General features: G+C 41.5%; 1 protein-coding gene across 11 annotated transcripts in view; it reads right to left on the bottom strand.

Annotated features, from left to right (window-relative positions):
• acoxl (acyl-CoA oxidase-like) overlaps window positions 1–25,580 on the bottom strand; it is a 434,711-nt gene that overhangs the window by 318,209 nt on the left and 90,922 nt on the right. For all 11 annotated transcript variants that reach the window (XM_069887663.1, XM_069887664.1, XM_069887661.1 and 8 more), the window contains one exon: window positions 17,307–17,341. In XM_069887663.1, coding sequence (XP_069743764.1) covers window positions 17,307–17,341 — 35 coding nt within the window. The remainder of the gene's footprint in view (window positions 1–17,306; window positions 17,342–25,580) is intronic.

Genomic DNA, 25,580 nt, shown 5'->3' with positions numbered 1-25,580 from the left:
TTGCCTGCTTTACAGCAGACTAAATGAAATTTCATGTAATATTACAACTGTTTTATTACATGACAATAAAAGAATCTTGAATCCTGTATTTATTGATCACCATTGTAAATCTTAATCAAATAGATAATTTTGTTATACAACTGGTATATGCTTATCAGAATGTAGGCAGTGACTAGTGGGGTACTGCAAGGCTCAGTACTGAGACCCCAGTTATTACAATATACATCAATGACTTAGATGAGGGAATAGAAAGCAGCATCTCCAAGTTTGCAGATGACATGAAGCTGGGTGGCCAGGTTAGCTGTGTAGAGGATGCTAAGAGGATGCAGGGGGACTTGGACAAGTTAGGTGAGTGGGCCAAGGCATGGCAGATGCAATATAATGTGAGGTTATCCACTTGGAGGCAAGAACAAGAGAGAAGATTATTAGCGCAATGGTGTCCGATTAGGAAAAGGAGAGATGCAACAATACCTGGGTGACGCTGTGCACCAGCCATTGAAAGTGGGCATGCAGGTACAGGAGGCAGTGAGGAAAGTGAATGGTATGTTGGCATTCATAGCAAGAGAATTCATGTACAGGTGCAGAGAGGTTCTACTGCAGATGTACAGGGCCTTGGTGAGACCACACCTGGAGTAATGTGTACAGTTTTGGTCTCCTTACCTGAGGAAAGATATCCTTGCCATAGAGCAAGTGCAAAGAAGGTTCACTAGATTGATGCAGGAAGGTTGTTCTTGAAGTTGGGGAAAACCAGAACCAGGGCTCACAGTTTAAGGATAAGGGGGAAGTTTTTCAGGACTAAGATGAGAAAAAAATTCTCTCAAAGGGTGGTGAATCTGTGGAATTCTTTGCCACAGGAAGCCAGTTCTTTATCTATATTTAAGAGGAAGTTAAATTTGGCCTTTGTGGCTAAGGGGATCGGGAGATATGGGGAGAAGGCGGTAATGGGTAGTAGTAGACAATCAGCCATAATCAAAATGAATGGTGGACTAAATGGCCGACTCCTGCACCTATTTTCTCTGGTTCTATGTTTATTCAGGCAAGGACAGCTTTGGTATCCAGATTTGGAAAATCACAACTTTTGAGTATTTAACCTCGTAAAATTTTCTACTGCCAACTCAGACTCCTATTTTCAACCTCACCCAGCAGAAGTGCTCAGCATAACAGAAATCTGAAATTTATGGCACATAAAAAGGACCTTTGGCCAACTGTAAATGAGCAATATATGTTGTCTGACGCCCGAAACAGCTACTTTCACACATCTCACTTCTCAACAAAACAAATAAGAAATAGCAAGAGTTAATCATTCAACCACACGACTGCTTCACCATTCAATACGACTGCGGTTGTTCCTGTACCTCAGTTAATTTCTAGTATTAATCCCATATTGAGGGGCTCGCGAGTTCATTCCTCACTGGGGCCTCATTTCTGGACAAAGTGGCAATACACGGTCTTCCTTACGATAGACAAAGTTAAAGAATTTCACGGATATTACATTCTAAATGTAGTATTACGTAACGGTAATGGAACCTTAACCTTTTACCAGTGATTAGTGAAAATTATTGATCTGTCTTGAACACTCTCACTAGCTGAGCCTCCACGCTATTCTCGACAGAGAACTGTCCAGTGAAAAGCTCTTCCTCTTGGTTGTTTATGTACCATAAGATGATAATGAACTTGAAAACAAAATGTCATTTCATCTCTTAATTTCCTGAGCTCTCATTTCAAGGTATAAAAATAAAAAAATTTCAAAGTTTCAATGTGCTTGCCCCCCACTTTTCTAATTTTAAGCGAATACTGTCCTGTTGTCTGCTTAATGTCCCCAAATACAACAGATCCTCCATTCCTAATATCAATCTGGTAATCCATCTATCGTACACGTCGCCTTCTTTGGAATAGTGGGACCAGACATGGGCACAATATTCCAAATTATGCCTCTGCTCGTGCACCTAAACCTTTCACAATACAGACCAACACACCATTTGCTTGCTGTTCCTGTACATTCATTTTCAGAGATTCATGCACAAGGACACCAACTCCCTCTCAACACCAATAAATTTCAATCCTTCACGACATGTGCCACAGTTCTACCTTTTCTCCCCAAATGTATAACCTCACAGCTTTCCACATTACCTTCCACCTGGCATGTTCTCTGCACCTTCCTCACAGCTCACAGCGCCACCTAGCTTTGTATCATTGGAAAACTTGGATATGTAACACTTGGTCGCCACATTCAAATCACTGATATGGATTGTGAACTGGGGCCAGCACTGACCCCTGTGGCACATAGAAAATAGGTGTAGGAGGAGGCCATCTGGCCCTTCAAGCCTACACCGCCATTCATTATGATCATGGCTGATCAGTACCTTGCCATACCCCCTAAACCCCTTGGTCACAAGGGCCAAATCTAACCTGCACAGGGAACCGGCCTCAACTACTTTCTGGGGCAAAGAATTCCACACATTTACCACTCTCTGAGAGAAGAAATTTTTCCTCATCTCAGTCCTAAAAATCTTCCTCCTTATCCTTAAACTATGGCCCCTGGTTCTGGTTTTTCCCAGCATTGGAAACAACCTTCCTGCGTCTAGTCTGTCTAAACCCTTAAGAATTTCATAAGTTTCCATAAGATCCCCCCTAAATTCCAGAGAATACAAGCCTAGTCTATCCAACCTTTCTTCATATACGAACCCCTCCATCCCCAGTATCAGCCTAGTGAACCTTCTCTGCACCCCCTCCATTGCAAGAACATCCTTCCTCAGATAAGGCGACCAAAACTGCACACAATACTCCAGGTGTGGTCTCACCAAGGCCCTGTACAGCTGCAGCAGAATCTCCCTACTCCTGGACTCAAATCCTCTCGCTATGAACGCCAACATACCATTTGCCCTCCTCACTGCCTGTTGCACCTGCACACCCACTTTCAACGACTGATGCACAGCAACACCCAAGTCTCGCTACATCACCACTATTTCCTGGGCTACTTCCTTCAGTACTCTCAGATGCAGACTATTTAGCCCCAGGGATTTATCCACCTTTAATCCCTGCAATTTAACTAATACAACTTCTCGACACAATTATTTCCTTTAGTCCCTCCGTCACAATAGATCCCCGATCCTCAATAATTTCCCGTAGATTAGTTAGGTCTTCCTTGGTGAAGACAGAACTAAAATAGTCATTCAAGCAATCTGCCATACCCTTGTTCCCCATGATCAACTCACCAGTTTCTGTCCGCCACGGACCCACATTTGTCTTAACTAACCTCTTACTCTTAACTTATCTATAAAAGCTTTTACAGTCATTTTTTTTGTTCCCTGCCAGCTTCCTCTCATAATACCTTTTACCTTTCCTAATTAATTATTTTGCCTTCCTCTGCAGAACTCTGAATTTCTCCCAATCATCAGGGATGTTATTCTTTTTGGCTAATTTGTAAGCTCCTTCTTTGGATTTGACACTCTCTCGGATCTCCCTTGTTAGCCACGGATGCGCTACCCTCCTCAATTTATTCTTCGTACAAACTGGGATGTACATTTTCTGCACTTGCTCCAAGCTATCCCTAAACAATTGCCATTGCATTTCTACCATTAGTCCTTTAAGTACCATTTGCCAATCTATTTTAGCCAATTCACGTCTCATACCATCAAAGTTACCCCTCTTCAAGTTCAAAACCTTTGCATCCATAATTAACTCTGTCACATTCCATCCTAATGAAGAATTCCACCATATTGTGGTCACTCTTGCCCAAAGGGTTCCTCACAACAAGATTGCTAATTAACCCTTCTCTATTACTCAATAGTCAGTCTAGAATGGCTCGTTCCCTCGTCGGTTCCTCAACATGCTGATTTAGAAAACAATCCCACATACATTCTAAGAAATCCTCTTCAACCTTACCAATTTGGTTCACCCAATCTACATGTAGATTAAAGTCACCCATTACAACTGCCATCCCTTTGTTGCACACATTACCAATTTCCTTCACGACTCCTTCACTAACCTTACTGCTACTGTTAGACGGCCTGTACACTACTCTCATTAGCGTCTTCTGCCCCTTCGTGTTTCGTAGCTCTACCCATATGGATTTCACATCCTCCATACTGATGTTCTTTCTTTCTATGGCATTCACCTCTTCCCTAACCAACAGGGCTACTCCACCTCATTTTCCATTCTGTGTATCCCTCCTGAATATCGAGTAACCCTGATGTTGAGCTCCCAGTCAAGTTCCCCCTGAAGCCACGTTTCTGTGATCCCAACTATATCATAGCTATCTCCACATTCAATTCATCCACTTTATTACAAATGCTCCTTGCATTGAGACACAAAGCCTCCAGCCTTTCTTTAGCCACACTCTTATCCCTTTTACCATTATGTAAATAAATAGCTCTTTTGACAAACCCCCAAGAACATTGGTCGCGGCACTGCACTCGACCAATCCAAAAATGACCAATTTATGCTCAACAACCACCCCCCCCCCCCACCCTCGCCAATAATCAATCCTCAATCTATTCACTCTAATAACCTCTTTTACTTTGAGGAAAGGCTCAAAACCAAAACATCATGAATATATCTTTAACTCCTTTGGACTCTGTGAAACCGGCTGAGTTCCTCCAGTATTTTATGTTTTGACAACAATCTGCAGACTTTTGTGTTTCCTCCAGTAACCTATTTTGGGAACACTGAAATTTATTTTTTGAAGTTCCATCATATTATATCAATTGGTCGACCCGTCCAAACCTTACAAAGCGTCAACTGATTTGATAAACATGATTTCCCTCAGATAAATTATGTTACCTGAGGAATGTCATGATTTATCTAAGGGAAATCATGTTATTGGTCTTGATCCTATTTTTATCCTCCAGGCATCCTTTCATCATGTTGCTACATTTTTGCTGGCCAAATAACTGGAAACAAACAGGATGGAGATCGAAAACCTGGTTGGGTGGTGCCAGGACAACCATCTCGCTGTCAACGTCACCAAGACCAAAAAGATTATTGCTGATTTTAGGAAGGAGAAACTGAGGGACGACACACCTGTCTGCCTTGATGGGATGGAGGTGGAGCGGGTTAGTACCGGAGAGTCCATATTTCAGAAGGCCTCTCCTGGAGCCAGCATATGTAGGCATCTGTGACAATGGCACACCCTCGCTTTTACTTTCTAAGAAACCCGAGGAGATTTGCCATGTCATTGAATATGCTTATCAAATATCTAAAGGACCACCGTGGAAAGAATAGCGACTGCTCGGAATGCAGAAGGCTGCAGGAGGTAACAAACTTGGCCGGGTTCATCACAGGCACCAAGCTCCCCCTCCACTGATTGCATCTATGTGAGGCACAGCTTCAAAAAAAAAGTAGCCAACGTCATAAAGCATCCCAATCACCCTAGTCACAACCTCTGCTCACTGCTACCTTCGGGCAAAACGTCCTGCAGACCAGCATCTCGAGGTTCAACAACAGTTTCGTTCCAATCTCTACAGACTCTTGCACCTCCCCTTGCTACGCTAATTACAAACTGCTCCAGCACCACAAAAGGATCATTTGCAAACTCATTGTATCTGCACTAACTGTGAATATTTGCTATCTATTTTTTGTATTTATTGCCTCTTTATTAAATTGATAAAGTATATTATTGCGAATGTCGTCAAGCTTTTTTTAAAAACAAAGTACCTGTTCAACTGGCAGCAAATAAGAACTTCGGTGACAATAAAACGTCATTGATATTTCTGATAATCAGCATTTTCCAATGACCTGCAGAGTCATGGGTTGTTGTTTTTTTTTGCCTGCACATGAAGGTGGTCCTGACCCCCTTAAGGCCAGATGACCTGTGAACTTCCACACTTGGTAGTGAACAAGACAATCTGCAGAAACCAGATGGCGTCAGTATCGACAATGCCACCTTATATACCAACTCCGTAGTCTCCACTCAGATGGTATCGATACCAACATCTCCAATTACTGTTAACCCCCTTCCCCAGTCTCTCTCTTTCCTTCGTCCCTCTTGTGATAGTATGGGATCCTTTCACCTCTGTATATATTTGAATATATTTGCATACAGTGCTAATGATTGGCTGAGAGCTGTAGCCACACCTACTGGCCAGGTCATAAGGTGCTGCACCTAATCAGATCCAGGTCAGTCTGGACTGATCAACCTCGATGTACTACACTCCAATCTTTTCGTAATAAAAGCCTTGGTTTGAATCTACAAGTCTTTGAGTCATTCGACGCGCTACACCTCTATATCCTTTCCTCCAGCTCGTCTCCTCCTTCCCTTCCTTCTCCTTTCAGATCCATCCATCTTAGCCCCCTATTGCTTCTCAGCTTCTTTCTCTACTACCCTCCCACCTGTTAGCCTGTGTTCCACCCCCTTCCTCCCTCCCTCCCTCTCCTCTCATCCACCTTTTCATTCAGGCATCTACCTGTTTTCCCACAGTCCCAGGGTAGGGCTCAGGCCCATAACACCCACTGCCTTTTATTTCTTATGGACGCTGTGTGACCTGCTGGGTTTCTCCAGCACTTTGAGCATTGAACTTCCACACTTGGCAAGTTCCTGACAGCAAGCTTACACAGGACAAATGGATGAAATCAGAAAACCCTAAACCACAGCCACAAAGAATCACACAACTAAATTGTCACACAATATTTATCAGCTATTGTTAACTAGTGACTCCTCAAACGCTATTTATGAAAGTTATTAACAACACTTTCCATGAAGATTTTGGGGATGGCATCAGTGCCCATCTTGCCTTTCTTTTTCCAAAGATGCAATGGGATTTAGTCCCTTTGTGTCCTTTGCAACAAAATCCAAGTAAATGATTTAAAATTTCTGGAAGTTAAAAGTTTATAAGGGGGGAGGGAGAAAATAAGCAAATTTTGTTTGAAGAAAAAGGTCAGGTGGCAGCAACGTTAGAGCATCTTTAGATAGGGGTAAGGAAACTGTAGAAAAGACACAGAAATACACTGATAATGGAAGAAAAAAAAATTCCCCAGCAATGGAAGGAAGATATAAACGCCTGCCATCAACATCAAAGCGTGTATCAGCTTTTGTTTGTCACGCCACCCACACAATACCTACATGGAAACTAAATGTTCTGATCTCATGGGGGGTTTTCTGCTCAGAGTGCACACCCTTTATTTAATAAGTGGGGCGATAAAATTCACATGACCATGAGGAGAATATCTAGCTGTTCCCTGAAATTCCCACACATGCTACCCACCCAAGCATTCCCATCTGCATGCACTTGTTTTCTTTCTCCTCCAACTTCTTTTAGTCCCGAAGGTATTTGGATAAATTGCCTCAGGATTGAAGGTGGTCGGCTTAGAAATTTATTTAGCCTGTGGAACTTGTTGCCACAGGCAGTGGTGGAAGTTGGGTGTATTTAAGGCAGAGAGTGATAGCCAGGTCATCAAAGCAGTGGGGCTGAGTGGGGAAATTGATCAGCTCATGATGAAATGGCGGGGCAGGCTTGATAGGCTGAATAGTTTCTTTCTGCTCCAATGTCACATGGCCTCCTTCCTGACTTCACTGCCATCATTCATCAAAAGATGGCATTTAGTTATCGGACCAGGTCTTCTAATGTTCTACAGTTGCACTCACTGATTAGAGGAGTCACGAAGTAATTCGCAAAGTCAGGAGCTTTCTTATCTCCACTCTGTAAAGCAGTGCATCCAGCTTCTCCATCTTTGCTCAAGATTCACACAGGAGGGACACAGGGGGGTTAGCCAACTTCCAGAAAACTATTTCAAATCAAAGGTCATCCAAAAATAAACCAAACACTCATCTGGAACCCAGAAACACAAAGTAATTATTGAAAGTCAAAGTTGCCAAAACTAAATTTTACTGGTGACAAACTCTTAGTGCAGAGCATTGGTTCAGTGAAGTTTTTCAGCTGATGATATCAGTTGTAATGTGTAAAGGAACCAAGTCTCTCTCTTTGCTGAGAATTAGCATGTGAATTGGAGGTGGCGGGACCATTCTGTCATTGCATTAAAAGGCAATTGCAAACATGCAGCTCATCAGCTTGGAAACAGGATCAGCATCCACTATAAATTCTCAACTCGTTTGAAATAATGCCAGCAAATGTTGCCCTGAATTATTTTGAACATTTTATGCAATAGTTGAAATTGATCACCCTTCTTGGGGGGGGGAAAAAAAGTGTAGATTTTGAATAGGATGCAACGAATTGGAATCAAGATGGCCCCCAGAGCAAGCAGGAAGGAGACTGGTCAATAAACGGATTGTTCAACATGGAAAATAGTTAATAACTCAAAACCCACAGGCAGCAAAGCTGAAGGTAGATTACGCAGCCTATTGCCACACAAAATATTTTTCACAATAAAGCAGTCTTTAGAGCGCACTTCAGATACATTGTCTCCTGCAGCACTGAGAAGTTATTAGGGGTCATTATTTGGAAATTCAAATTCTGGCTTATTTACTGCATTTCTAAAGAAGTTTCAGTCGATTAATTTCTGTCACATCCAAACACAGCAAACAGGAGCATCAACAACTTAAAAAGTAGTGGTTGGTGCAACACTGTTACTGTGAAAGTGACTTGTAGAATCTGCTACAATCTGTAAGGAGTTTATACGTTCTCCCCATGTATGAGTGGGTTTCCTCTGGGTGCTTCGGTTTCCTCCCACGTTCCAAAGATGTATGGGGGTCAGTATTTCGGCAGCATGGGCCGGAAGGGCTGTAACTGCGCTGTATCTCTAAATGTAAGAATTGCAACCTTTCACCCAGTAAATAATCCTGATTCACAATGGACAATGCGGGGCATGGGGGGGGGGGGGTTGGTGGCAGAGGTGGACAGTTCATCGAAGTTGGAGCAACTGACAGAAGATACAGGCTACGCAATAATGCCAAGGAGGCTTGATCAAGTAAATGCAGAACAGCCATTATCACATAGCAGTTGCAGGGGAAGGATGCAGGGTGTTAAGAAGAAAGGATGGGTCTCAGGGAGATGAGTCTGATAATGATTAAAGCAGAAAAGAATCCGAAAGCAGGTGCCTCGTGTTACAAAAAGAAGGGGAGGTGATCTGAGATCCTAAATTGTTTAACTCCAGAGCTAAAGAGCAAAGCCGAATTCCTTGCATTAGATACCAGAAAGGAACAATTGAGGAGTGTGGGTCCAGGATGACTTGAAAGTAATACAAAGATTAATCATGGAGTCGGAGAAACCATAAAAGGTCCTTTAGCCCCTCAAGTCCACACCAGTACCCGTTAAGATTAGATTAAATTCAACTTTATTGTCATTGTGCCAAGTAAAATATAAAAGCCAATGAAATACAATCAGCATCCAACCAAAAGTTAAAAATAGTGCTATATACAGATAACTACGTGCCAATAAAAACAAATGCATTCAGCAAGCAAACAATTAAAAAAGTACTGACAGTACAATGTGAGGGCAGGACCACTCAGCACTGGGATTTCAGGTTCAGCATCTGCTGGTTCGAGAGCAAAGGCTCCTCTAGCGCCTACTGGATGGGAGAAGACTAAAAAGTCCAATTGTTAGGGTGAGACGCATCCTTACTGATAGACTTCGCCCTGCCCAGACAGCGTTCCTGATAGATGTTCTCAATGGCAGGCAATTGAATGCCGATAATCTGCATTACCGTCCGATAAGAGACAATTGCCATGCCACACTGAGATGTCATAGGTGAGTCTGCTCTCAATGGTACAGCAGTAAAAATCCATCAGTATCCTGGGACAGAGGTGAACTTTCTTCATGCTCCGCAGAAAATAAAGGCGCTGTTGCACCTTTTTGATCAGGATGGAGGAGTTCAGGGACCAAGTGAGATCCTCAGAAATGTGGACACCAAGGAACTTAAAGCTTGATATATCTATTTGCAACAATCCCACACTAATCTCATTTTATTCTTTCTGTATTCCCAGCAATTCTTGTGGCAATCCACCACCCCACCCCCCCGCCCCACCTCTTCCACCACCAATTCCAACACTTACCTACACCCTATGGAAAAAAAATTTGCTACGAATCTACCATTGGTCTTTGGGTTGAGGGAGGACCCCGACGTCACCAGGAGAATGAGAAAACTCCGCACAGACAGGATAGGAGGTCAGCAATGAACCGTGAGCTGGGCCATCCTCACTGCAGAAGTAGAAGTGTTAGACCAGAATTAGGTCTTATTTAAAATTCATTCAAGGGGCTGCGGGTTTCACAGGCTGAGCCAGCATTCAATTGCCCATCCCTGAACTGCGCTTGAGAAGATGTTTTCTTGCAGTCCTTGAGATGTGGGTATACCTGCAATACTGTTAGGATGGGAGTTCCACAATGCCAATATATTTCCAAGTCAGGAAGGTGAGTAGCTTAGAGGGTAACTTCCAGGTGGTGGTGTCCTCATGTTTGTGCTATCCTTGTTCCTCCAGTGGGCAGAGGTCATAGGTATGGAAGGCACTGTTCAAGGAGTCTTGGTCAAGTCGCCTTTATTTATCGTTCATACCAAGCTCGCATAGTAAAGATGAGATAGTGTTTCTCCAGGGCCATGGAGCACATTTACATAAATGTGTTAGAAGTTAAACATATTAAAATATTAAGATGTATACAGTAATAGTCCATGGTACCCTATCAACAAATGGGAATTCACGATCCTGATGGCGGGTGTAAAAAACTGTTGGACATAATGGCCCAAGTGCTGCAGTACTTCGTACCAGATGGCAGAAGGGTGAATAGTTTACATGAAGGGTATGTGGAGTCTTTCACAGTGTTTTATTGCCTTTCGCCTGCATCGAGTGTTGTAGATGTCCTTTGTGATAGGAAGAGAGCCCCCAGTGATCTTTTCCGTTGACTTCACTATCCTCTGGAAGGTATTGCAGTCCAAGGTAGTACAGCCTCCAAACCAGGCAGTGATTTAGTTGCACAGGATGCTCTCTCAATACATCCTCTGTAGATTGTAGTGAGGATGTAGGGTGGGAGGTGAACTTTCCTCAGCCATCGCTGGGCTTTCTTGGCTATGGAGCTGGTGCTAAGAGACCAGGTGAGGTTCTCTGCCAAGTGCACTCCAAGGAACTTGATACTCTTAACGACTTCAACGGTCGTCAAGAGCAAGTTGCAGCATGCTTCCTGTGGATGGTACAAACTGTGCTACTCTGTGTCAGTGGTGGAGTGAGTGACTGGTTGTGGATTGGATCAGCTACTACATCCTAGATCAGGGATAGCCAAACTTTCTAAATGTAAGAGCCACAAATGATAAACTTCAGATGTTTAAGAGTCGTAAAACATGAACAAATATTACGTTTTTACTCTTTCGTGTACATTTTGTGTCAGTTGGGGCATCGGGAGCTTCGGTGGGAGGGCAGCCGGGGTGTTGGGATCTTTGGTGGGTGGGTGGCTGGGGCGTCAGGAGTTCAGCTGGGTGGGAGGTTAGGGTGCCATGAGCTCGGATGGGCAGGAAGCTGGGGCGTCAGGAGCTTGGATGGGTGGGCGGTTGGGGCACCAGGAGTTCAGCTGAGCGGGAGGTTAGGGTGCCAGGAGATTGGCTGGGCAAACGGTCGGGGGCCGGGAGCTCAGCTTGGCAAGTGGTCGGGGGCCAGGAGCTCAGCTGAGCAAGCGGTCAGGGCAAGGGTCCGCGGTCGGGGTGTTGGGAGCTCTGGCTGGTGGGCGGCTAGGGCGAGGGTCCACAGCAGGGGCATTGAGAGCTCAAATGGGCAAGAACCCGGGGCATCAGGAGCTCAGATGGGCAGGGGGCCTGGATCATACTTACACATGCGCCACATTCACATGATTGCAAGGCACACCCACTAACACCACACAGCCAAAATACTTCCACGAGCCGCACGTTCATGTCAAAGAGCTGCATATGGCTCGCAAGCCGCGGTTTGGCTACCCCCGTCCTAGATGGGATTGAGCTCCTCGACTGTTGCTGAAGCTGCCCTCATCCAAGCAAGTGGAGGGTGTTCCATCACACTCATGACATGTCGATGGTGGACAAGTTGACAGGTCAGTTACTAGCAGCAGGGTTTCAAACTGACCTGCCCTTGCGGATCAATGTGTACATTGGTTACTCCAGTTTAATTTCTGGCGCCTTTGGAATTGAGGGTCTGAATGAGGAAGGTTCATCTCTTGTATACTTATACTATTTCCACTTATTCAAGGTTAACAAAAAAAAGAAAAAAGAAGAAAAGAAAAAGAAAAAAAAAGAAAAAAAAAGGTTAACAAAGTAGACAAATGACCATTTGATACATATAAAGAAGGGAGAATGTTAGGATGAATTTTGTATCTATTACATTAATTGGACCATAATGGTCACACAAGTTTAAAACAATGAAACAACCTTTTTTATGCAGTGTCCCAAAATACTACCCTTCATTTGACAAATAATATTTCTATTTTACTGCTCACTGTTCTCCAAACGAATAACCCAATAACCGTGCTTAACGAAATAATATTCAGACTACAATATTTAAGATAGTTGATAGCATGACAATAAAGCTTCACATTCAACACAGAAATCTTCCTTTCCATCAGCCACTGGACATAAACAAGGCTTGGTGCAAAAATATCAAAGTAACAGCAGGGCTGTAGGAGTTGGAAGGGTTCAATTTCTACAAATCATGAAAAGCAAAAGGAACAAAATAAAAGGGGAGTAACGTGATGGAGTAGTGGCTGGTCGGGTGGAAACAGCCCTCTCCGGAGAAAAGAAAAAAAAGTATAAAAAAGCAGAGCTCAATAAACATAAAATACAGGAAGAGAAAGATAAAGTTACAGAGAAGAGACAGAAGATGGCACCCAAAAGAGAAAAAGTAACAATAACAGAGAAAAGGGAAGAAAGAAAATCACTGGAGAAGAAAGAAGAAGGCCTTATCTGCACATTGGAGCAGAAAGCCACCATGAAGAGGAGCAGCTGATCTCCAGTGTTGGTGAGTCCCCAGAGGAGCATGTCCTCCCGCCTGGCGGACTTCAAAAATGGCTCTCAGAGCCAAGAAGAGATACACAACTGAGCATGCACAGTGCGCAATTAAAAGAAAAGGAGGGGATGGGAGGGGGACTCAGCTGAGGAGCGGCCAGTTGCAGACTGGTAGCTGAGAGACGCCCAGTATCGGGGTGTTCGGCTGGGGGAAGTAAACAAGAAAGAAGAAGAGTGGTGAGAAAGAGAATGAAGGGCTGGAAGAGGGTGAGTGGCAACAGGGCGACCGACAGGGGGACGACCTGCGGCAGGAGGCCCAACAACAGGTTGACCTGCAGTGGGAGGCCCAACAACAGGAGACACAGCAGCTGAAGGCCCAGCAAGGATACAGAAGGAGCTCACCAGAGAAGGATGAAGATACGCAGATATAGAAAAGAGAAGATGATGACACAGACATAGATACAGACACAGAAGAAGAGGAGGAAGAAGACCAAAAATTTCAAAGGAAAGAAGAAGGTAAAATAGAAGAAGGTAAAATAGAAGGACAATGTTTAGATAAAGCCTTTTTTGAAGAACAAATGAGGTCATTAAAAGAATGGCCAACATTAGAATTTAGTTCAATCAAAAGAAAAATGAAAAGAGCTGAAGACAGAATGCAAAGCTTAGAGTTGGTCATGACTGAAATAGGGAAAAGAATAGAAAATGTGGAGGAACGAGAAGCTGCTGTAAAAATGGAGATAAATGATTTAAGAGGGAAGTTGGAAGAGAGAGAAAAAAAATTAAATAGACAAGATTTATTGTCACAAAAAATTGACGTATTGGAAAGCTACAGTCGGTGAAACAACATAAAAATAGTGGGCCTGAAAGAAGGCAAAGAAGGGTCAGATATGAAGGAATTTATAAAAGGATGGATCCCGAAGGTGCTGGGAACGACAGATTCACATGAAGAAATAGAAATCGAAAGGGCGCATAGAGCACTAGTACCGAAACCGCCACCATATCACCATATACAAGAGAAAACATACTAGAGCAGGCAAGAAAGAAGGTTAGAGAAGACAATAAGCCGTTGGAATATAAGGGACAAAAAATATTTTTTTACCCGGACATAAGCTTCGAGCTTTTAGAGAAGAGGAAAGAATTCAACACGGCGAAAACAATCTTATGGAAGAAAGGTTATAACTTTATATTAAGACTTCCAGCAGTACTCAAAGTATTTATCCCTGGGGAATGGAATAGGCTGTTCTCGAACCCAAAGAAAGCCGAAGAATTTGCTGAACATTTGCAGGACAGGAGAAGAGAGGAGGAGGAGTGACAAGAAGAAAGACCGGCAAGAAAATATACAAAAATATGTAAAAATATAAAGTAAAGATAATGTATATATAAAGATTTAAAGATGGATAAGAGAAGGGGAAGAAGGGGGAAAAAGAGAGCTTTGTTATATGTATAGGAAAATAGTGTTCTCTGGGGGGGGGAGAATAATGGTCACTGCGAAATTGGTTGACGCTTGAGAGTAAGTTCGCTAACCGAATGAAAAGGGGAGTTGTGGTTGCTGTCAAGGGACAGGAGGCAATCCAAGGAGGCGAAGTTCATTTGGGGTTATTGCTTGTGGGGATTGTTGGGGTATTTCATGTCTTAAATGTGTTCTCATATATTGAGATTAGAAAAGAAAACTTAAAAACAGTAATAAAAAAGGGGATGGAGGTGGTGAAGAGGTGGAAATGAAGTGAAAATAAAGATATAAGATGGCCACATTGGACTATATGACTATAAACATTAATGGGATATATAACCAAGTTTAAGTGTATCCCATTGGAAAAAAAAAATCACATATAATTTAAAAGACAAATTTACAATGTTTGAAAAAACCTGGGAACCGTATATGGAACATAACAGAAAGAGCAGGCCTCGGACCACCACCACCTAAATTGATAAGAAGATAAACACGATCATATTTAACGTATATAAGTAGATGATACAACTTTTTTGACTGTATTCCTTTTGTATAAAGATAATGTTTTATGTATTTTATATGTTCAATATTTACTGTTTTTGGAGGGGGGTGGGAAGGGAGAAGGGAGGGATGGGGGATAAAAAGAGAAAATGCCACTGTGAATATTTAAAGAGATGCATCTTCACAGGAGAGGGGCCCCATACTCTTTGAGCAGAGTCTGAAGGGGGCCATAGCAGAAAAAGGGTCGAGAATGGCTGCTCTAGATTAATTCTTGGGTGATTTATATTACCCAACACTTAATGATTGCTGTCTATCATCTCTGATATCACGCAAGTTCTGATAGAATTACCAATTGACCAGACGAGATTTATCCTAGAAATAATACTTTGACAATCCTCCACATCAATTTAAATTTATTTACAACACAGTTAAAGCCTATTCCAGCCATTGAAACCCATGCCTCCCTAATAACATCCAATTAACCTACCAACCCAGTACGTTTTTGGAGAACGAGAGGAAGCCAGAGCACTGGAGAAAACCCACATAGGTCACGGGGAGAACATACAAAACTCCTTACAGACAGTGCCGGATTTGAATTTGAACCCATGTCGCTGGCTAACTGTGCCTTCCATCATTAAGTAGATGCCACTGTGACCTTTTTAGTGAAAGTGTGTTTGAATTATCAAGTATTACACTTGAAGCCACTGACATTTAACCCCAAGTTATGAGTTCCTGTATAATCAATCTCCATAATGCCCAATTTGCTGTGGATTGATTAGAAACTTGGATGTATGACGTGCCCCTCAGATCTTGGCATTTTCAATGAAGTGAGAATGGTACATTCTACGACAAGTGTCATTGATTGGGCTGCTTATTCCACCCCCCCCCCCCCCCCCCCCGTTTGGATTACAACTTGGCCTTCTCCCAGGGCAGGAGTAACAGACACCAGATGACATCTGTGCAAAGTGAAGGGAGGAAGGTTTATAGAGGAGATATCAGGAGCAAGTTTTTTCTTTACGCAGAGAGTTGTGGGTGCCTGGAATGCATCACCAGGATTGGTGGTGGAGGCTGGGACAATAGGGGCAAAGGCCTGGATTGTGCTGTAATGTTTTATATTCTATAAGTTGCACAGGTGCTCAAGTTGCACATGGTAACAGGTCTTTATTATGACTAGCAGAATGCTATCACCACTCCCATCACGACAGTGTTCATCAATAGAGGATGGTTTTTTTTTGCTATTAATCAGAATCTTAGTGTTATGATCCCAGCATTATCACTCTTGGCATATGGTTAGCAATGGCTTAGAAGAATGTGGACTAAGTACAGTTACATGTGACTAGCCCAGAATGCCAACTTGGTTACCGTGGCCAAGTGGGTCTGAAGGGCCTGTTCCCTGCTATAGAACTCGACGACTCCTGATCGTTAGCCATCCTCCCTTTGTGAAAGTAAATGCCTATGGAAATCAGATGTGGGTGAATTTCTCAAACTGAACAACCTCCCTCTGACACCTGCAGTTCCCTGCTTGATCAACAAGACACTTAAAACACCTTGGCATCCCACGTCATGAGGTAATACTCTTTAATTTATATTTCAAGGGGACAATATTTATTTCACTTTGCTTCAGATGGAGCCATGGTTTACTTCTGTGCATGAAACAAAAACACAAGACTTGCAAGGTTCAATTTTGTGGAGTTACAAAACCACCTATGAGGAAGTGGATCTTTTTTTTTGGTATGTGGGTGGTAATGATGGAGGTGGAAGGGGAGCTACAGTCTCTCAGTCAGGGGATGCCAGGAAATTAGCCTCAGCGGTTTCAGAACATTTAGATTGAGGCATACATGATGTGCTCTCATTGAAATTTATTGCTTGTAATGAAAATGTACACCATTGTACCAAGTAATGGCTAGAGCTACATTTATGGAAGAAATGAGTCAGCAGGATCTCAGCTTGCACCAACTTCCCTTTTCATCTCCAGAACATGAACCACAACATTAAGTAAGTAATTTTCACTTTGTCTCCCATGTGAATAGAGACTCAAATATAATTTAAGAAGTAAAAACAAAATGTTGGAGAAACTCAGCAGTTCAAACAGTGCACTTTATATAGCAAAGATACATAAACATAACCAACGTTTCGGGCTTGAGCAGTTCATCAAGGTATGAGCAACATAATATGAATAAAATGGTGGGGGGGGGGGAAGGAGCGGGGGAGGAGCATTGTCCCAGTAGGTTGTTAAGGGAGGGAGGGCACGCCAGCAAACAGGGGTCGGGGGGGGGGGGGGGAATGGTTCTGTGGATGGAGAGGGAAGGGATAGAGAGCTGAAGACAGAGGGATGGGGAAGAGAGAGAGAATGTGGAGTAGGCTAGCAGAAGCCGGAGGTCAAAGTTAATGCCATCTGGATGGAGGGTGCCCAGATGGAATAACAGGTGATGCTCCTCCAATTTACGGGTGGTCTGGGTGTGACAGTACACAAGGCCATTGACAGACAACGATCATTTATATTATTTACCTGTGACTGTAACGAATGGCGATCGTCAATCCAAGCTGGAAATGCAAAAATAAATGAATTACACAAAAGAAACTAGACTTATCCAATGGTTTGCCACAATCCTAGATTTTCTAAGACTGGTCAAGATTCAGTAAATTTAGATTTCAGATTCAGATTTATTGTCAGAGTACATACATGATATCACATACAAACCTGAGATTCTTTGTCCTGCAGGCAAGGTAGAATTACCACTTATAGTTAATGCAAAAACTGTACACATCATAAATATGTAAACAAAGAACTGCAAACAGACAACGAATACAAACAAACTGATTGTGCAACACAGAGCAGTGTTAGATCTACTGTTGGCAAATGGGATGGGTCAAGTGACGGAGGTTAGTGTTGGCGAGCACTTCGGGTCCAGTGATCATAATGCCATCAGCTTCAATGCTATTATGGAAAGAGAGAAGTCAGGGCCAAGGGTTGAGGTTTTTGATTGGGGAAAAGCTAGATTTGAGGAGATGCGAAAGGACTTGCAGGGTGTGGATTGGGACAATTTGTTTTATGGGCAGGATGTAGTAGAGAGATGGAAGTCTTTTAAAGATCAGATTTTGAGAGTGCAAAAGCTTTATGTTCCTGTTAGGTTAAAAGGAGGGGCAAAAGGTTTGAGAGAGCCGTGGTTTTCAAGGAATATTGGAAACTTGGTTCGAAGAAAAAGGGAGGCATACATTAGATATAAGAAGCATGGAGTTAAGGGGATGTTTGAAAGATACATTGAATGTAAGAGGAATCTTAAGAGAGGAATTAGGAAAGCTAAAAGAAGGTACGAGGAAACTATGGCAAGCAGGGTGAAAACTAATCCAAAAGAGTTCTACAAATATGTTAATGGTAAAAGGAAAGCTAGAGACAAAATTGGTCCCTTAGAGAATCAGAGCGGAAAACTGTGTGTGGAGCCTAGAGAAATGGGGGAGATATTGAACAGTTTCTTTTCTTCGGTATTCACTAAGGAGATATATTGGGAGATGTGAGATAAAAAAAAAAGCAAATTGGGTAAATATGGGGAATATAGAGATAACAAAAGATGTAGTTTTAGGGCTTTTGAAGAATATAAAGGTGGATAAGTCTCCGGGACCAGACGGGATCTTCCCCAGGACATTGAGAGAAGTGAAGGAGGAAATAGCAGAGTCTCTGGCGGTAATTTTCCAAATGTCATTAGATATGGGGATAGTGCTGGAGGATTGGCGCATTGCGCATGTGGTTCCGTTATTTAAAAAGGGTTCAAGGAGGAAGCCTGGCAACTATCGGCCTGTAAGTTTGACGTCTGTGGTAGGTAAATTAATGGAGAAAATTCTTAGAGATAGTACTTATAAACATCTGGATAGACAGTGTCTGATCAGGAGCACTCAACATGGATTTGTGGGAGGAAGGTCATGTTTGACCAATCTGATTGAATTTTTTGAAGAGGTGACTAGGAATGTGGATGAGGGTAGCGCAGTGGATGTTGTCTATATGGACTTCAGTAAGGCCTTCGATAAGGTACCACATGGAAGGTTAGTTAAGAAGGTGCAGTCTTTAGGTATAAATTTTGAGATAGTCAAATGGATTGAACATTGGCTGAAAGGGAGAGGCCAGAGAGTGGTAGTGGATAATTGTCTGTCAGGTTGGAGGCCGGTGACCAGTGGTGTGCCTCAAGGATCTGTATTGGGCCCATTGTTGTTCGTTATATACACTAATGATCTAGATGATGGGGTGGTAAATTGGATTAATAAATATGCAGACGATACTAAGATAGGTGGTATAGTGGATAATGAAGAAGGTTTTCAAGGATTGCAGAGGGATTTGGGCTGCTTAAAAAAGTGGGCTGAAAAATGGCAGATGGAATTTAATGCTGATAAGTGTGAGGTGCTTCATTTTGGTAAGAAGAATCAGAATAGGACATACGTGGTAAATGGGAGAGTATTGAGGAATACAGAATAGCAGAAAGATTTAGGAGTAACGGTACATCGTTCCCTGAAGGTAGAAACTCACGTGAATAGGGTGGTGAAGAAGGCTTTTAGTATGCTGGCCTTTATCAATCATTGCATGGAATATAGGAGTTGGGAGGTGATGTTGAGATTGTATAAGACGTTGGTGCGGCCTAATTTGGAGTTCTGTGTGCAGTTCTGGTCGCCTAATTATAGGAAGGATATAAACAGAGTGGAGAGAGTGCAGAGAAGGTTTACCAGAATGTTACCTGGGTTTAAGCATCTAGAGTATAGGGAGAGATTGGACAGATTAGGTCTTTATTCTTTGGAGCGTAGAAGGTTGAGAGGGGATTTGATAGAAGTATTTAAGATTATGAAAGGGATAGACAGAGTGGATGTGGATAGACTATTTCCGTTAAGAGGAAGAAAGATTAAAACAAGAGGACATGAGTTAAGAATTAAGGGGCAGAGGTTTAGAGGTAACATGAGGGGGAACTTCTTTACTCAGAGAGTGGTAGCCGTGTGGAATGAGCTTCCGGGAGAAATAGTGGTGGCGGAGTCAATTGTATTATTTAAGAAAAGGTTGGACAGGTATATGGATGAGAAGAAGATGGAGGGTTATGGGCATTGTGCAGGGAGGTGGGACTAGAAAGGGGTGTTTGGTTCGGTGCGGACTAGAAGGGCCTAATGGCCTGTTTCCGTGTTGTAAATTGTTATGTTATTATGTTATGTTATTAATAAAAAAAGAAAAATCAATCAAGTGAACAAGAGTCGTTAAATGAGTCCCTGATTGAGTTTGTTGTTGAGGGGTCTGATGGTGGAGGGGGAGCAGCTGTTCCTGAACCCGGTGGTGCGAGTCTGGTGGCACCTACACCTGTTTCCTGATGGCAGCAGCGAGAACAGAGCGTGTGCTGGGTGCTGTGGGTCTATGATGATTGCTGCTGCTCTCTGACAGTAGCGCTCCCTATCGTGGGGAGGGTTTTGGCTGTGCTAATTTCCTACACAAGTTCTGGCCAATTTGCAAAAAGCAGCTAATGTGAATCCCAGTTACTCCTTTTAATCCGTGACATTAATCATTTCAGAAAAGTGCTGAAGGACATTTTAAGAACTGGGAAATGACATGGACCACATCAAATCCATTTCTTTTAATAAACATGTTCCTTTGATCCACCTTCATTTAATAAGCATTCCAAAATAATTCACCTTCAATATGCAATATTGCTTCAGCAATACAATTTGTTAACTAAAATTATGTGCTGAGTCGTTGTGTGGCTTGAACTCAAATGGCTGCCCAAATCAAAGGGAGCAATCCAATTCACTGTGTCAACCTGCTGCTGACTGTAATGAGATCAATTATCCAGAACAAACAAATAATAAAGATTAGGTTAACCAAAAATTAAAGAGACCTCGGTCACTGAAAATTCACGTCTACTGCTAACGTTACAAATGAAAACCATGAAAAATATATACTTAATGAAAGATGCCTGCATTTAAAAGACCTAAAAAAATTCTTTAATTTTACCTTGAAATGGCAAACAGATTGGTGACCAGAGGTCAGGTATTTAAAATTGCTGGGAAAAGATGTCGAGAACCAATAGGGGATGGAATTCTTCAGAAATAAGGTATCCTAAGGTCTGAAATGCACTAACTGAGAGTTGGGCAGATTTTCGAATGGAACCACTTTCACCCTAACCTCCTGGAGCAAGTGACAAAACGGCCTTCAACGAACCAGCATGTCAAAATGGATTGATTGGCCCACCGTGCTGTTCAAGAGAGGATTTGTTTCCCCTGCAGGCCAGGCAGAATTTCTACTTTTTGGTAGAGCACAAAACTGTACTTCAGAAAAGGTGCGTGTACAGAAGAGAGAAATGTAAACAAAGAAAGAAGTGCAAACAAACTGTGCAAATCACAATAAATATTCAAGAGGAACTAAGTGAAAAGCAAGAGTGCTTCAATGAGTCTCTGATTAGGAGTCACGTGATGAAGTAGGTGGCCGGGAGGGTAAAACCAGCTCTCTCCAGAAAAGAAGAAAAAAAGTCAAGAAAAGATAAAGTTCAATAAATATAAAATATAAGAAATAAAAGATAAAGTTGCAGAGAAGAGAAAGAAGATGGCACCGAAGAAGGAAAAAGTAAAAACAACGGGAAAAAAAGAAAAGACATCGGAAAAGAAAGGAGAAGGCCTTACCTGCACGAAGGAACAGGGAGCCATGGTGGTGAAGAGCGCCCGATCCCCGAGGTTGGTGACGGCCCTGCGGAGTCGTGACCCCCCCGATCGGTGGACTGCAAAAATGGCTCTCTGAGCCAAACAAAGGTGCCCAATCTAAGGTAAAGGAAAACACCGATGGGAGGGGGGCTCAGCCAAGGAGCAGGAAACCATGGCGCGACCAGCTGAGGGATGCCCGACGCCAGTGCTCTCAGCTGGAAGATGAGGAAAGTGGCAGGAGAAGAAGTGAAGTACCAGGTGAGAAAGTTGACGGGGTGAACGGCAAGAGGAGCAGTAGCAGGAGGCTCGACAGATGAGCAGCTCAGAAGGAGAGGACCAACAGCAAGAGGCCAAGCAAGAAGAGCCCGATAAAGTGAGACCAGCTACTCATCAGAAAAATCAGAAGAGACACAGATACAAAGAAGAGAAGAAGACACAAACACAGGTACAGATACAGAAGAGGAAGAAGACCAAGATCTTCACAGAAAAACAGAAGGTAAAACAGATGGACAGAATATAGATAAAGCTTTTTTTGAAGAACAAATGAGAGCCTTAAAAGAATGCTTGTCATTCGAATTTAGTGCAATTAAGAGAAAAATGAAAAGAATAGAAGATAAAATGCAAAGAATAGAACTGGTCATGACAGAATTAGGGAAAAGAGTAGAGAATGTGGAGGAATGAGAAACAGCTGCAGAAATGGAAGTAAACGACTTAAGAGGAAAATTGGAAGAAAGTGATTAAAAAAGTGAAAGAGACACAAGAGTTGTTAGCTCAGAAAATTGATATGTTGGAAAACTATAGTAGGCGAAAGAACATAAAAATAGTGGGCCTAAAGGAAGATGAAGAAGGCACAGATATGAAGGAATTTATAAAAGAATGGATCCCAAAGGTCCTGAGAATGACAGAAATGCAGGAAGGAATGGAAATAGAAAGGGCACACAGAGCATTAGGTCCGAAACCACAGACACATCAAAAACCAAGATCCATCTTAGTAAAATTTTTGAGATATACGACAAGAGAAAATATACTGGAGTGAGCAAGGAATAAAATTAGAGAAGACAATAAACCATTGGATTACAAGGTTCAAAAAATTTTTTTTTTTACCCAGACATAAGTTTTGAATTCTTAAAGAAAAGGAAGGAGTTTAATACAGCAAAATCGATCCTATGGAAAAAGGGTTATAAATTCATGTTAAGACATCCAGCTGTGCTTAAAATATTTATCCCCGGGGAGCAAAACAGACTGTTCTCGGATCCGGAGGAAGCACAAGAATTTGCAGAATGTCTGCAGGAGAGAAGGAGAGATGAAGATATGTAATAAGAATGAAGAACGGTGATAAAATATATATAAAGATGTAAAAACAATGTATATGTAAAGAACTAAAGAAGGGAAAGAGAAGGGAAGGAAGGAAGGAAGGAGAAAAAAGGGAGAACTTTGTTATATGTGTAAAAAAAGTGTTTTCGGGGGGGTTGGGGGAGAATAACAGTCACTGCGAAATCAGTTGACGCTTGCAAGCAGGATCGCAATCCAAATGGAAAGGGGAGTTGTGGTTGCCTGGCAATGGATAAGGGGCAACTCAGAGAGTGGGGGGGGGGTATTTGGGATTAAGGTAATATTGGATGTGGGCGTTGTTGGAGTATTTTATGTTTTAAATGTGTTGTCATACATTGAGTTTAAAAAGGGAAAACTGAGAGATGAAAATGGGGAAAAGGGGGATGGTGGTGGTGAAAAAGCGGAAATGAGGTGTAAACAGGTTATGAGACAGCCACATTGAACTATATGACTATAAATATTAATGGAATACATAACCAAATTAAAAGGAAGAGGCCATTAAATTTACTTAATAAAGAAAAAATAGATATAGCATTTGTACAGGAAACGCATCTAACTGAAATGGAACATAACAAATTAAAGAGAGACTGGGTAGGGCATGTAACGGCAGCATCATATAATTCAAAAGCGAGAGGTGTAGCTATATTAATCAATAAAAATGTACCAATCAAAATAGAGGAGGAAATAATAGATCCAGCAGGGAGGTATGTAATGATAAAGTGTCAGATATATTCAGAATTTTTGAATTTGCTCAATATATATGCACCTAATGAAGAGGATCAAAAAATTATGCAGGATTTTTTTTGAAGATTGTAGATACACAAGGAAATATATTCATAGGAGGGGATTTTAACCTTAATTTGGATCCAATGTTGGATAAAACTGGACAAAAGACAAGTAAAAAGAATAAAATGGCCAAATTTATAGTTAAGTCAATGCAGGAAATGAAACTTATGGATATATGGAGGAGGCAGCACCCAAGAGAGAAGGAATACTCATATTATTCAAGTAGGCACAAAACATACTCAAGGATTGATATGTTTTTGTTGTCAGCCCATATTCAAGGGAGAGTTAGGAAAACTGAATATAAAGTTAGATTGCTATCTGATCATTCACCCCTGTTATTAGCAATAGAACTAGAGGACATCCCACCAAGAACATATAGATGGAGATTAAACTCCATGCTACTTAAAAGGCAGGAATTTAGAGAGTTTATTGAACGCCAAATTAAAACATATTTTGAAATAAACACAGGATCAGTGAAAGACAAATTTATATTATGGGACGCAATGAAAGTCTTCATTAGAGGGGAGATAATAAGTTATGTAACTAAGATGAAAAAGGACTACAATCAGGAAATAGAACAGTTGGAAAGGGAGATAGTAAATACAGAAAAGGAACTAGTAAAAAGGGATGATATAACAAAAAGGAGAGAATTGGCAAACAAAAAAATAAAATGCGAAACATTACAAATGTACAAGGTGGAGAAGAACATAATGAAAATAAAGCAAAAGTATTACGAACTGGGAGGAAAAAACACATAAAATATTAGCCTGGCAACTTAGAACAAGCCAAGAGAACTGTATTGGCATCAAGGAAAAAGGACAAACAAATTACATATAATCCAACAGAGATGAATGAGAACTTTAAGGAACTTTATGAACAATTATACCAAACTGAGAACGAGGGGAAAGATGATAAAGTAGAAGAGTTTTTAGCTAAAATTGAACTGCCAAAATTGCAAGAAGAGGAACAAAACAAATTGATAAAACCATTTGAAATAGAGGAAGTACAGGATATATTAAAAAAGTTGCTGGACATTAAAAACCAGGAGAGGATGGATTCCCAATAGAATTCTATAAAGCATTTAAAGAGTTATTAATTCCTCCTCTCCTGGAAGTAATGAACCAGATAGAAGAAACACAAAACTTGCCAGATTCATGTAAGACAGCAATAATTACAGTAATACCAAAGAAGGAGAAGGATCCACTAACACCAGCACCATATAGACCAATATCTCCACTTAATTCAGATTATAAGATAATAGCAAAATTATTAGCAAACAGATTGGCCGACTGTGTACCTAAAATAGTAAAACAAGATCAAACTCTATTTATTAAGAAAAGACGAACAGCGGAGAATGTCTGTAAACTTATTAATCTAATTCATGCAGTTCAAGGAAATAAGAAACTAACAGTGGCTGTTGCTTAAGACACAGAAACACCCTTTGACAGAGTAGAATGGAATTATTTATTTAAAGTATTACAGAGGTTCAATCTACCAGAAAAATATATTAATTGGATTAAAGCATTATATAATGGACCATTGGCGAAGGTGACAGTAAATGGATATGTATCGAACCAATTTAAATTAAGTAGGTCAATTAGGCAGGGATGTCCACTATCTCCCTCACTGTTCGCTTTAACAATAGAACCATTGGCAGAACTGATAAGAACAGAAAATAAAATAAAAGGGATAAAAATAAAGGAGAAGGAGTATAAAATCACTTTATTTGCAGATGACATCATAGTATACTTAACAGAACCAGAAATATCAATAAAAGAACTACATAAGAAATTGAAGGAATATGGAGAAATATCGGGGTACAAGATCAATGCAAATAAAAGTGAAGCAATGCCAATGAGTAATGTGGATTATACAGAATTTAAAAAAGAATCACCATTTAAATGGCAAACACTAGCAATCCGATACCTAGGTATCAGGTTAGATAATAACTTAAGCCACCTGTACAAATTAAATTATCAGTCACTAATAAAGAAATTGCAGGAAGACT

This window comes from Narcine bancroftii, chromosome 6 (assembly GCF_036971445.1).
Source record: "Narcine bancroftii isolate sNarBan1 chromosome 6, sNarBan1.hap1, whole genome shotgun sequence".
Classification (NCBI taxonomy): domain Eukaryota; kingdom Metazoa; phylum Chordata; class Chondrichthyes; order Torpediniformes; family Narcinidae; genus Narcine; species Narcine bancroftii.
This window is presented reverse-complemented; position numbering and strand designations above follow the sequence as displayed.